This window comes from Hippopotamus amphibius, chromosome X, assembly GCF_030028045.1.
Source record: "Hippopotamus amphibius kiboko isolate mHipAmp2 chromosome X, mHipAmp2.hap2, whole genome shotgun sequence".
NCBI classification, from domain to species: Eukaryota; Metazoa; Chordata; class Mammalia; order Artiodactyla; family Hippopotamidae; genus Hippopotamus; species Hippopotamus amphibius.
In genome coordinates this window covers 106,210,737-106,225,650 of record NC_080203.1, presented here as the reverse complement: position 1 = coordinate 106,225,650, position 14,914 = coordinate 106,210,737, and the positions used below count along the sequence as shown (strand labels likewise).

The following is a 14,914-nucleotide window of genomic DNA, read 5'->3' as shown; positions in this document are numbered from 1 at the left end:
AAAAAAAATCAAAATTCATAGTTTGTGTCAATTATTCTTTCTGAGATTAATTCCACATTTCCACCCCAATCCCAAAATTGTGGCCACAGTTGCCCAAACAAGCCAAGGTCTTTCAAGTCTACTTCTTCTGTGTGACATAGTCTTTCTCTACCAACACATAACTGCCACTTTCCATTTACAGAAACTATACTTATATTTAAAGATTCAGATTTAAATATAATACCTCTGTGAAACATTTCCCAACTCCCACTAAATAATTGCTACACAGGTCTCTGTACTTACACAATACTACATATATAAATCTATTATAACATAAAATATATTGTATTTTGATAGTTTCTATTTGGTGTTTCCCTCACCGGGTGTGTGAATTACTTGGGAGTACAAACTTCTTCAGCAATTGACATATCTGTAGCTGCTGGCAATAACCAACCCAGTTTATGTTGGATTGATTAATTATTAAATAAGTCAAATTGAATAAAGTCTCAAATTCAGTAGCCAAATCTTGTCTTTACATAAATAATTTGAACAAAGAGCTCCCAAACAAGTGTTAAGTGGGGCTGGTAATATTAATGAATCCAGAAACTCTTAGAGGTCTCCTTCAGATAGCATTACAAATGAGCGTTATTTTTACCAAGCCATTCAGTTGTACATGGAACAAAATCAGCAAAGTCATACTCATTGTTGGTCTGTTCTAAAAGTTCCCATGATGTTCTGGCTAGTTTTGTTTAATATTTATAATATTTATGAGAAAGGAGGACAAAAATGAAACCGGATGCTTTCGTGGAGAAGGAATTCCCTGGCTGAGCAGAAAAGCCTGCCAAAGTTTTGGTGTTTTTTGTTTGTTTGAAACAAGATTGAGGGATCATATTATGCAAGATGAAGCCATTAAGAGTCAAAGGGGAGAGGATACACAAAAGAGATTCAGCTAGGGTCCTGGTAAATTATCAAAATTTGAATTCATGAGGAGAAAAGGCGTAGGTCCCTTAGCACCTGAAAATGAGAATTGCTGCATTTAACTAGGCTGACTTGGGCATGGCATTTTGAAGAAGACAGTCATATGCAACGTAACGAATAACTAGAGCATGTCAGAGCCTCAAAACGCCTCCTGAAAACCTGAGAATAGGCTCGAGTGGGTGAAACGAGGTGAAGGACGGTGCTTGGTACACTATAAACCGTCAGTAATACTGGTTGGTTTTGAATGAAATGCAGCTTAACTTGAATCCAGCCCCTACTCAGCAACTATGGAGAGCATAATGGATGCCCAGGCAACACCTCGTAAGTTCCCGGATAAAAGCGGCTCCCAACGGTTTCCTCAACAGAATCTACAGACCGGAGGTAGGGGAGAGGAAAGAGGGAGGGACCTATGCGGAGGGTTATCCTACTGAGTCGCAACCCAACACTCCAGACGGAAGCAGAAAGCGAAGAAGACTGAACTACAGTTGTTGAATTTCAACACTGTGTCATGAAATTCAGATAATTTTCCACTTGTTCATCAAGATGGAAAACTCGGATTCCGATGATGAGGGAGATGGCGTTTCAGTCCAACGCAGAAGTCAGATGGACCGACTGGTTCGGGAAGAAGATTTCTACCGATTCGTAACTAATCTGACTGAAGAAGATTACAAACTTATGAGGGACAACAATTTGCTAGGCACCCCAGGTGAAAGTACGGAAGAAGAGTTGCTGAGAAGACTTGAACTAATTAAAGAAAACCCACCACAAAACTCAGATGAAAATACAGGTATATTTCGCTTTTGGGGGGAATAGGACGGGATGAATAAGGAACTTCATAATAGTAAACAGTAACTTCATAATAGTAAATAGTAAATTATACAGAAGTGGCATAAGTTAATTTGGTAAGTAACATTAAAAACAACTGGCATTTACTTGATTTTTGGTAAGAATGTCGAGATATGTTTTTTCCTTGGGTTAATTGGGAAACTGAAGTAGCCTATTGGTATTTTTCTTGGTTTTCCACCTCAACTTAAAGTCCCTCCTACTTCCTGATTTATGTTTTCTACATAGACGTGTGAAAAAAGCAAAAAGAAATACTTTATATTCTAATCAAGTGGTTCTCAACTGGGGACAATTTTGCTCTCCTCCACTCCAGGGATATTTGACAATGGCTAGAGATATTTTTGGTTGTCACAGGAGAAGCATGGCTGTTACTAGCATCTAGTGGGCAGAGGCCAGGGATGCTGCCAAATATCCCACAATGCACAGGATAACTCCCCAAAATAAAGAATTGTCCAAAACGTCAATAGTGCTAAGACTGAGAAACCCTGCTCAAACCTCAGGTCTGGTGCCTTCTCTCCTAGTGTGAAGTAGAGGATTTTACTATCTAATGAAGAGGATACTATCATACTTTGATTCTTGAACATGGTCTTATATGTACCATGCTAGGTTCAGTCAGTTCACTTGATCTGACCTTCAATTTAATGTCAATTAAAAATCTTGATAGTATTAAGTATTAATTCAAATACTTTTAAACCTATAAAACCTGTTTATGTTTGAGCAATAATCTTATATTTTAAAACAACTTATATATTATCAAAAGCACATAAGTGAAGAGCCTAGAAGTAGTAATGTTGGAGACTAATTAGAATTAGACAATAATGTAAATTGAACTAAAATACTAGCACTGTACCTTAACTGATGTTTACCTTGTTTAATTGCATTAGTGATTTGACATTGGACCGAAAAAAAATGTCTCTTGACATTCCCACAGTGGTACACAGGGCTGTGTATATGATGAAATACTGAAAAATAGAGTTCCTCCAGATTCCCTTTTTAAAAAATTCTCTAAATTTGTCTAGGATTAGCCCACTCTTTTCAGATGGAATTGAAACTTTCCTACCTTTACTTATAAATCTAGACAGTGTAGTTTTTAACATATTAACTCTATAAATGTGAAATCGGTTTAAAACACCTGAGTATTTCTCATTTTTTGTTTGTTTGTTTTTTTTTTTACAACTCCCACACCAAAACAGTACTTTATTTTGTAAATTTTGACCCATTATTACTCCCATGTTATGGTTTTTTTAGCTGTCAAGTGTACAAGGTGAAGAAAAAATTTAGTTAGATGGGGGTTGCACCTGGAAAATAAATTTCTTAAAACTCCATATACACGTTTCAAAACTGCTGGGTCCCAAGTCCATCTATGAACTCCCAGGCTGCCGGTATCATGTGCAGCATACTAAAGCTACACTATCTGAATAGCTTATCAATTCTGCATAAATCAGGTCAATCAATGTGTCAACCTGTAACAGACTGCACACTTTTAACTGAACATGGCAAAATATTCACTCTCTAGAACTTTACATCATCATTTGATGTCAAACAATGAAGCAAATTCCCAACAGTATATACAAAAAAACAGCTTTGCATTTACAAAAGATTGTTTCCCATACTGATTAATCCAGGCAGCTAACTCATTGGTTTATGCAACTTTATTGAAGAAAAATAAATCAATTATTAGCAGAGCTATTAGTTGATCACTCATCCATTGACAACTTGCATCATTTATTCAGTGCTATATTAAGCAGTGTATTGGAAGATAGAGTAACTAATAGCTCCAAGCCGCCTAAGAATTTAAATGAAAATTACAAAATGTTTGAGCCCCTATTTTGGAATACAAAGGGTGTTTGACTTCCAATTTCCATTCTCTGTAGAACAAGAACAGGTCATTCCTTTATTGACATGCATAAAATACATCACATTTTCTGTTCTGCTGATGCCGTAAATTCAGTACCAATTCTCCAGCCACATCAGTTATGAGCATAAAGTATATCATGTAACCTCAAATCTCTAACAGTGGAAGGCTTAAACAAGGATGGATGCTGCTAGAATAATGCTGCTTCCTTTGATGTGACAACTCAGCATCCATCTCCCTCCCCCTCAGATGATTCTTCAGCATGTTAGAGCAGTGAGGAATGGTTTTTAGTCTCATAACCAAGTTAGAGTGAAGACATTGGCCGCATAATACACATGCTCCATTTTCTGAAAAATTCTGAATCTTGGGCAACTGTTCTCTTGTAACTACTTTACAGTTTCTAAAAGCAGTTATTGTCCAAAGCTGGAAGAACTTAAGTCTTCTCAGATGAGCATGTGAATGAATGGAGGGAGGTAAACAAAAAATAAAATTAAAAAAGATGAGGTCTGATAGGGGAGCAGCCGGATAAGAAAATCAAAAAAGAAACAGTAATTTAAAGTTTATTCCAGCTATAATGCAGGTTATTCTGACTTTAAGGTAGCATCACATGGCATACTTCTGAGTCCATTCCCGAGATATTCTGTTGTACTTATCTCTGTCTGTCTCATAGATCCGTGCAATCTCTGGCACTAGGGGGTCATCTGGGTTTGGATCACATAGCAGTGAACAAATGGATAAAAGAACTTTAGAAATAGTTAAAGCAGGAGACCACTGTGATCTTAGAATATTGAGACAAATGCTGCCATTACTGTTAATATTTGGATGATAAATTCTTGTTGTAAATGCAACCTTAGGTGGTTTGAAGGGGTAGTCTGCAGGAAAATGAATTGTCAAAAAGAATACACCGCCTTGATATGGGCTGTCATTAGGTCCCATAATTGTGGGTTGCCAATGAAACATATCATCCCCAACTGGACCTGCAGAACATTGTGCTGGAGGGTCACGGGCCAAATCACTAAGTTCCTTATTAATCCGTTTCAGCGCCATAGTCTGTGCTTTCTGTCTGGCTCCTCACTATCTCGGTGTGTGCTCAGAGGTCCAGCCAAAAGTCTTGATTATCCCGGCGGCTGGGAAGGATTGTCTCTTCGTCTCACACCGGCTCTGCCAGACACAGGCGCTTGGTATTGAGGAGGCGGATCTCGCGAGAATCTCGTGGCTGGTTAACAAGAGCTGTCTTTTGTTTGTTTTTGAAACGAAGTTTCAGAGTGCTATTTTATGATGGTTCTAATTTTGGTAGTTCTTTTATGCCCCCTCCTCATTTTCTGTTGTTGTTGTTAACAGGTGGAGGAGACTCTTCAGATGATGTGTCTAGTGGTGAGTCTACAATAGACTCGCCTAACTCTTTTGGACAAACTGAAAATGTGACAAGTGGACAAGGAGAAAACCAATCTCGGAGAGAAGTGAGCCAAAATAATCCTAACAGTGATGAGTTCAGATTTGGTTTAGAAATAAATTTTAACCTTGATAATGAGAACCCAAATCCAGAGAATGAATATGTAGTACCTGCAAGACTTCCCAGAAGAGAAAATATGGAAGACAGCCAAAGGCAAGTGCAAAATCCACAATATGAATCAATATTTACAAGACCATCTACATCAGAACAAGATACAACTGACGCATTAATGGAATTCCCACCTACCAGAAGTCAAAAAAGAACAAGAAGTAGGAGCCCAGACTCTTGGAGAACCAGAGCAAGAAGTGAAAGTTGGTCAGCTCCAGATTCACTATGGGAAATTTACCAAAGATTTGGTTATAGTATAGCATCTCAGACTCTTGAGCAGCCTCTGGTAAGTGAGAATGAGAGCTTTTCTAGAACTGAGCACCAAGAAACATTGAGACAGCAAATGACTGGACTTGAGTTTCAAAATAGGGGTCTTATTGAAACTTCTAGAACAAGGAATGCCGTTCATGGAGAATATTCTCCAGATACAACCAGCAGTGGTGAATCTTGGCAACTGAGGGAAATAAATCCAACCATACCCTTCAGTCTTGAAGTAGGACAAGTTCATTCTGGAGCATATTCTCAAAGAGACAGCATAGCTAGTACAACTCAGTTAACATCTGAGACACCAAACAACACTGTCACTTTAGAAAGTGAACAAGGAGGACTGAGGCATATGTTTTCACATTCTGAGCAGGCAGATGTGAGAGCTTGGGTCAATACCATCAGAAATCCCATTCGTAGAATTTTAGATACTAGCTTAAATGATACAACATCTATTCCAATTCAGAGCACGTTAAGGCAGACAGTGACAGGATTTAGTGACTCAAGTAACCTTATGGACGATGACAGTAATTTAGAGCATAGTTTCTCACCTCCAAGTCAAAACATGGAAAGGGCAGAGTCACCAAATAGAAGTAATGGTTCTCAGGATTCTAGTAGTAGATCTTGGGGTTCTGATTCAGATCCTAGCTATGGTCCCTATTCAAGTTCCACACAGATTTCTAGTTCTATCATCAATTATATGTCTAGTTCCAGTTCTAGTCCTATGTCCAGTTCCAGCTCAAGTGATGAAAATTCAGATATTAGCTCACTGCTGTTTGAAGGCAGTGAAGAAAGAAGCTTATCATCAGGCTTACCATCAGAGACCAGGGAAGAGGGTAGACAAATGACCCCAGTAATATTTGATGACAGTGACTCTTGGCCCTCCCTTAATCTGGACCAGATTTTCCTCTTAAATGAAGATGATCAATACCAATCTACAGGACTCACCAAAGCACAGATTGACAACTTGGCTGTAAGATCTTTTGGTGAAAATGATGCATTGAATGCCTGCAGCATTTGCATTACAGAGTACACAGAAGGCAACAAGCTTCGCATCCTACCTTGCTCCCATGAATATCACATTCACTGCATTGATCAATGGCTGTCTGAGAAGTCTACCTGTCCTGTTTGTCGTCGGCAAGTGGTGGATTCCAGTGAGAGAGAAGATTCTGATTGAGATCTGATTTCTCAGCTATATAAACTGTTATAGTGATGGACAAATAAGTCACTTGCCTCATGTCCACTTTTAGAGTTATTTATGCTTAAATATAACAATCTGAATCTTATCTAAATCTAAATCTACATGTAACAATTTGAACTGAATCACTAGTTCTTGAAGGAATTATTGGGCTTCCCCCAATTTCTGTTCCATAATAAAAGGAAACATTAAAAAGTCAAGCAATATTGTCCAATTCGACAATAAAAGTGAATTTCACACCATATCAGTTCACGGAATTTCAATAAAAACTTAGCATGTGCACTGGTTTGGGATGTTCCTGGTTCCATGAGAGAAATGTCTTAATCTGATATAATCAGTCCAGATAGATCCTAGTAGTATTATCTAGTCATGTAAATCCCAGACATCTCTTAGCCCTGCTCAATCCTGGCTGTGCATACAAAGAAACAGGAACCCAACCAAATAATTAAGAAGCAATTTAAGACTGTATTAGAGTCATTCACATAAAGAAGTCATGTTACATTCATAGAATGCCATAAAAAGCTTTGAAACCCTTCTCTAACTATCTTTCTCCACAGCTGTTTATCCCACCTCCCTAACATTACCTTCAAGTTTCTCCTGTTCCCCACTACCAATGTATCACTCAGGGTTCTAGCCAAAAACTGATGGCACACTTTAAAAGAGTTATGGAATAGCATTTAATGAAGAGACTGAAGTATGTAAAGAATGAAAGGAAACAAAGAGATGATGAAGTACCCTGAGGCAAGTAACTGTGAGAAGCCAGTATTATAACCACTAGGTTTGAAGGGGCATAGAAAGATAGTAGTTCCTGCAACCCAGAATATCTTAGAGTTGTAGAAGTCCACCCAACAAGAGCTGTAACCTTAGAAAATGGCAGCCACTGCCAACCTAAAGTTTGGTAGTGGGCAGATCATGGAAATAAATACCCTTACCTTTTTTCCTCTTGACTTCTAATCTCTTGTCAGTAGTTCATATTAGCTAAACCCAATCTGAAGACACAGAGAGACTGGTCAATGAAGCTGATAAAGGTCAGCCTCCTGGAATCACAGAGCAGGGTTAAGAAGGATGGCAAGTAGATCTGATAAGCAAATCAAAGACCATCTACCACAACTACTATTCCCAATTCTCTTCAAACCCAGTCTGTGTATGCTTTCTTGCCTCTTCCCCTTGCTCTCTGTTCCACTCCATGACTCAGCTCTTTAACAACCCTCTCTATTTTCCTTTCATCTACTCAGATCCTGTATTTTTAAAAGTGATAAGATGACAAAGCCTAGAACTTAATTACCTTTCTCTTAAACATGTCATGCTTTGGTTTGCTGTGATTGTAAACAACTAAGGAAAAAGGGCAGTTATAGGTATGTCTTTAATTTTTGCTCCTTAAATATATTCAAGCTTCAATTTCTTTTTATATATAAGTTTAGTTCATGTAATTAATTTTTAAAACAGATTCTTATTTCTTATAAAGGGTTTTACGGTTTATATATGACTCTTAATTCTTGTGTGAATGATCCAAAGTACCCAGTTGCTGCTTGGAGCCTCTCAAGTTGCAATATGAAAGCCTTAAAGATAAAACTTGACTTCAAAAACATGTCTACATAGTTCAATTCTAATTGTCCCCAGTAAAACTATCACCCAAAACAGTGACTATTTAAAAATCAAAATTTAGGTCATGCTTCTTTCCAATCTAAACATAGTGAAGGATTTTTCTCCTAATTCACCCTGAAAACTAATTTTTTTTTTTTTTTGGTGTATTGGCCAGTCCAGAAAATTTTGCTTAAAATTTTCAATCCGGGTATAGATGAGAGTACATTGTATTATAACCTAAAGCAATAATCATAAATTCTGTGCAATGTGCAACCTGTACAAATGTAGACAGTGTTAAATATAAACCTACTCTAAAAATTTAAAGTCAGAAACATCACTGAACTTTATTTTCTACGTGAATTGCTGGCAGCCACAGTGTTTGCACTTAACTACAAAATATGAATGGGGAGTGGTGGTGAAGTTTTTTAATATATCTTTGAGCTAGCATATTTTTCACACAGAAGATATCTGCATGGCCAGAAATGAAGCCTTAGATCAAACCTCTGAAATTTACATTAACTTCTGAAAGTTGTTTGAATATTATGAAGTATTTTTGATACCAGATATACTTCATTTAAAGTGAGTAGAATAATTATAACAATACTTGGCTTTCATACTATCCTAACAGGTTCCACCCTTCCAAAGGATGATAATTACTTAACTAATGCTTCAGTACATTCACATACAACTTCTGTGGTCAAAAGAATTCTAAGATGATGCCCAATGATCTTTGTAGTGGTCCCTCCCCTTGAGTACGAGACCTGTGAATGTGATGGAATATGGTTTCCATTATTAGATTATGATATATAGCACAGTTGATTGGGAGATTATGCAGAGTGAGCCTGACCTAATCAGGTGAGCACTTAAAAGGCACAGAGAGGACTTCTAATCCAGATAAGATGGTTTATACTCCTCTCTCCCTGGTCCCCCTTTATAAGCACAACTATATATCCTGGAAATAAATGAGACAAGCAAAGAAGAGCTCTGAAAGGTCTAAAGAAGGTGAATTGGCTAGGAACCCTTAGAATGGATGAACAACTTTGTGGCAGGGCACCTTATAACCTCTACCAACAAAAAAATGTGACCCAGGCCCAGCGTTTCCTAACTCCCAACTTAATAACAGGAAGTAGCTCAAATAGGCGCTTCCTTCATCACATAAATGGGAATCCCACAAAGACCAGTTCAGCCCTGCAGAACCTGCAAGGAAGAACAACTGGAAGCGCTGCTGAAAATAAATGACCAGGAAAAGTGCTTTCTTTCCCCACTGGGCCTGAGATCCCCCTTCGCCACCCAGACACATCAGTGGCTAAGGGTACCAGCAAAAGCGATTCCACCACAAAAAGCTCCTACCTGGAAAATGCTCCCCTCCCCAGATGGACCTGAGATTCCTCTCCCCTACCCAGAGACATCAGGCAACAAAGGTCACTCCACAGAAAGCTCTCAACCTGGTAAGCACCCTCCATACCTTACAGTCAAGGGAGACCCTGTCACAAGTACCTGGCTCAGGAAGCACTCTTCATCAAGTGGTCCAGAGATTCCCTTCCCTCAGCAGAAGCACCAAGTGCCCTCTCCTGAGGAAGCTACTTCTGACCCCGTAAGCAGCATGAGAAGGGACCAGAGGTAACCCCACCTGCACAAGATAAACAGACCAAAATAGTACCACAAAGGTTCTGAAAATTAGATTGTCATAGAACCACAGTCCATAAAAGTAGAGGAATTGTGTGCCAAACCTATAAAGAGTGAATGCCTGCTAAAGTTTAAAAAACAAACAAAAAAAACCCAAAAAAACAAACCTCCTCAAATAGGGACCAAAGTATTCTAACATAATAGCCAAAATGTCCAAAAGACAATAAAATATCACTACTCATACCAAGAGTTAGATACATGAGAGCTTGAATAAGACATGACAAATGATGCCAACCCAAGATGAATTAGATGTTAGAATTATCTGCCAAGGGTTTAAATGCTGATTTCAGACCTTTAAGACCTTGAACACAGAACCTAGTCACTCCATGCCAGTATCCCAACCTATAGAACTGTGAGCTAATAAAGGGATGTTGTTTTAAGCCACTACATTTGTACTAATTTCTTATGCAGCAACAGAAAACTAATACAACTTCTCATCTGAGATCCATCCTGTACCCAGAAAATTATTATAATGAGTCCTAGACAAGTAAATGGCTTAATGTCTTGGTTCTAGGTCCACTACGACATTACGTTCTACCATTTTTCCCTGAGAACGGAGTCCCTAATTCCTGCTACTGAAGCTCCTAGAAGACACTATCCTTCCTGTTTGAACAACCACCAATATCTTATCGCTCTTACTTCACATCACTCTATCTCATTCTACCATAAATATTTCCATCTTAAGAATTTTCTCTGTATTTTCTCTGTAGTTTTCAAAATATTTATTTTGGCCTAATTCCAAAAAAAAAAAAAAACCCCTTCTCTGAATAACAAATTCTTTTTGAAAGTAGTTATAGACTATGGACTGGTTTTTGATAGCAATATAAAGTGTATCTTTTTTGGCTAAGCATGAAAATAAGTTGGGCTCTCAATCTTCCATGAAGAATTAAGTATAAAGATTCTTCTGTAAGTGCAAACAAGCCTGAGCCCTTAACAATATGAGCATCAAAACACTGCATGTACTGGAAAGTTCACAAAGAAATGTGACGTCTCTGTTAAGTAATATTGCTTGTTATCAACATACAATCCTTTGAGATCTTCACTATCTTCATCTTCGGTACCATCTTTACTATAATTAGCCAAACATTTTACCTCTTTTCATTATTTGAGAGGTGAATGTGTACTCCCTTCAATGAGAATTTTCCTGGTATGAGAATTTCGAATGGAAATCTGAACTATTTCTTTTCTGTGACTTCATTTAAGATTTGAAAATTCTTTCCCATCTTAATTCAGGCTTTTTCACTATGAAATGAGGCACTCCTTTGTGTGACATTCAAAACTTTCCATTTTTAATCATCAAGCCAGCATCACTGCAAAATGTGGGGATTTGGAAAAGCATTTTGGGGAAATTCCTTTTTCTCTCATCCACCATTCATACAGGACAGACACTAATTATCAGCCAATTCTGGGTTCTGGGTTATCCATTCTGACATTACTAGTCACTACACAGCTATCCACCACCCCTGGCCTTGTCATCTTCTATTCTGGCAGTGTATTTTTTTTTCATTAGTAGCACTTGTGGCTATCTAAACATATTTTTATTTATCTTGTGCTTGTTTTCTACCCCATTCCTATCCCAAAATAGAAGCTCCAAAAGATCTTTCTTTTTTTTTTTTTTAATTACTACTACATTTCTGAAAACTAGAACAGTTACTGGCATACACACACACACACACACACACACACACACACACACACTTTCCAAAGAAAGTTCTTGGTTCTGCTTCAGAATTTTTGGCCACTGTGAGCATCCAAGACTTATTTTTCACCCTTTATTCTCCAAAGAAAATCTACTTTAATATTGTTACCTAACATCCTGGATTTGATCTATTTCAGCCTAGACCTCTCTCACTTATTTAATATATTTGTATAGGGTTTCTTGCGTATTAAGTTATAATATCTGCCAACTCTTTTCTAAATCATTATTTCATGCATTCAACACTTACCTAGAATGTGCCACGCCCAATGCTGGGTGCTAAAGTTACAGTTAAGAAGTACAGTACTTATCATTAAGAAATGTATTGAATTCTAAAGGCAGATGAATAAACATACAGTGACACTCTATGGGATGGATGTCCTGACAGAGATTCAGATACAGGATATAATGGAATGATCTAGGAGGAATAATCTACACTAATAATTCAAAACTCCTTAAAGTTGGGTTATATCTGATAAAACTAGTAGCAATTAGCCAATGAAACAAAGTCATTAATTTTATTCTAAGCAAAATAAACACTGCATGCAACAGTAAAGATACATTGAAAATTTATGGATCAGTAAACAGTAAGTATGAATCATCATACTCCGGGATAGAAGAGGAAGAGGTCTAAGTACATTAGCAAAAAATAAAGAGATGAGTCCAAAGAGGTAACAACTGGTCTTGTGTATCAGGCTGAAGAGTTGAACTAGATCTTCTAACTAATGCACAGTCAACATGATTTTTGTAATAGGAATAAAATTTTTCAATTTTTAGAATAGTCATACTAGCACAGATATGAACAGATGGTCAAAAAGTTACACTGTCCCTCTTATGGAGTTACGGCATTAACTAGAAGAAAAAAGTATAAAGTCCTGAAGTAATGGTGTGACAGTTAAGATATGGCTGCATATAGATTCAAGTAGTATTAAAGAAACACAAAAAACTTTGGTGGCTGCTTGTATAATTTAAAGATGACCTCAAGTTTCTGGTTTAGGTGCCTGAGTAGATGGTGGGAAGTTCACTGATATGAGAAATGCAATATAACTTGTTTGTCATGGTAGAGGAATAGATGACAATTCAGCTGGAATCTCTGAGATTTGAGATGTCAGAGTGATATTTTAGTGGCCATGCTTACCTAGCTATCACAGAATATCAAGTATGCTTCTGAAATGAGAATAAAGATGCCAAATTGAAGTCAGAGAAGTGCAAGGTATTGCCTATGAAAGTATGTTCCATGGTAGTAGTGGAGAAAGACGGATGGAATCCCTTGGAACAAGGGCAATTATAAAGTAGACAGACATGAAGTTAGCAAAGATAATCAAGACAGAAAAATGAGAGGTAAAAAAAGATAATCATAAACACAGAGCTCACAGTCCTCATGCTTAAATATGAATAGAAAACAAAATATCACTAGATGTTAAAAGGAATATAAACTCCTAGGAAAGCAAGGGTTTTGTAATTTTCACTACAATATTCATAACATCCAAAATACTATCTTGCCCAAAGTAGATGTTCCATAAATATTTGTTGAGATATTTGAGATAGGTATGACATAAGAGGGAATAAGATAAATATTAAAAATAGAAAAATAAATCCTGAAAGAAACAGGAATAATTCATGGTATAGGAAGAAACCTGAAAGGCTTAAAATTTTACCATGAACAGATGGAGACCTGTCACTATTCTAAAAACCTACAAACATTGAAAGAATAAGTCTTTGGCACAGACTGCGACAATCATACTGGCTACTGTGGATCACCTGCATACAGTCCTTACATATTTTTTTTAAAAGTTTCCTTTTTATTGGTAAGAGGGTGGTTAAATGTCTTTCTGTCAGGCTTTTTAGGGATAAAAAGGTATAAGTGAAGTAACTCTGCCCCACATAGACTTTCAGTCTACTTCTCCCTCTTGCCATTCTGAGTTACTTAGAAGTTCTGTTGGACACATATATACCCCAGAAGCTGAAGCCCCTTCCTTGCATATTTTAGTAGTAGGCTTCCTTTTCTTTCAGATTTCACCATCATTATGATACATTCTTGAGAGTCAAAGGTAATGGCTACATATGCTTAAGTCCACAAACATCTTGAACCAGAGCCTATTTTCTTTTGTATTTTTAAATCCAATATAAATGAATTAAAAAATTCAGCAACAGGGTAAGAATTTCAGAGTATTTGAACTTGAAAGAGTATATACCCATCTCTTCATTTTTGCAAGAAAATTAGCTTCTTAAAATCTTATGCATTTGCTGCTGTGGTCACTGTATTAATTAGAAGCTGTAATTTTAGAGAACCCCTTGTGAATTAGTTTAAAGGCTAAAAAGGAATTTATTGACTCACAATAAACCAAAGTTTAAAAGTGCTGATAGTTTCAGACACAGGTAGATGTGGGGGCCTAAAGGATGTAAATAGGAAATGTTTCTCTGACAGATAATTTTCTCTCTGCAGTTTTTTTTTGTTTTGTTTTGTTTTGTTTTGTATTATTTGCAGGAAAGCTTTCTCCAAGTGGTGGCAAGAAAAAGGACCAATAGCAACTCCATTTTTATATACTACCAGTGTACTGAACCCAGGCAAAGAGAGAGCCTTTATACAAAAGACTGACTCAGCTTGGGATTTCTGTCCAAACCTCAAGTTCAGGGGATTCTAATTGGCCAGGTCTTGGTCATGCACCCAACACTAGAATATGGAGGTGGTATCTCCAACTCAAACCAGATGGAAATGTGGGCAATTCACCAGAAGCAGCAATGAAGGTCTTCTAAGGGATATGGTTGTCTTTTGTTTTTCATACTCTTCTTGAATCAATTCTGGTGATATTTATTTTACTAGAAAATAATCCATTTCATCCAGGTTTTAGATTTTACAGCATATTTATGTTCAGTGCATCATCCTAAAGTTAATATATTTCCCTTTGTATTTTTTTCTTTCTGTTCCTATATTTTATACTTTGGCTTTCTCCCTTTTTCCTTGATCAGAATATCAAATGATACTAGATAAATTCTATATTAAGGTTTGATTGGAGAAGTAGAACCACTAGAAGGACTTTATTATAGGGATTAAACCTTATATGACAGTGGGAATTGGTAAAACAGTCTATATAAGTCCACTGCCCCTGCCTCTAGTGACAGTCCTGAAGTCAGCAGGGCAGGAAGTCAGGAATGAGAGATGATGTGAAGTGAGGAGATCAAGGACAAGCTGGAACCTGCAGAGATAAGCTATAATCCAACCAGGAAAATGAACACCATATTAAAAGGTTTATACAGCATGGTCAAGTG

General features: G+C 37.2%; 2 protein-coding genes across 2 annotated transcripts; one reads left to right on the top strand and one right to left on the bottom strand.

Moving 5' to 3' along the window:
- Nucleotides 1-1,464: 1,464 nt before the first annotated feature.
- LOC130841560 (E3 ubiquitin-protein ligase RLIM-like) lies at nt 1,465-6,657 on the top strand. The gene is made up of 2 exons (XM_057717679.1): nt 1,465-1,744; nt 4,997-6,657. Exons 1-2 carry the CDS (start codon nt 1,501-1,503, stop codon nt 6,655-6,657), a joined length of 1,905 nt encoding a protein of 634 aa, XP_057573662.1. The 5' UTR covers nt 1,465-1,500.
- Nucleotides 4,016-4,738, bottom strand: LOC130842663 (ubiquitin-conjugating enzyme E2 D3-like). The gene has a single exon (XM_057719347.1). It carries the CDS (start codon nt 4,700-4,702, stop codon nt 4,259-4,261), a length of 444 nt encoding a protein of 147 aa, XP_057575330.1. The 5' UTR covers nt 4,703-4,738; the 3' UTR covers nt 4,016-4,258.
- Nucleotides 6,658-14,914: the final 8,257 nt, after the last annotated feature.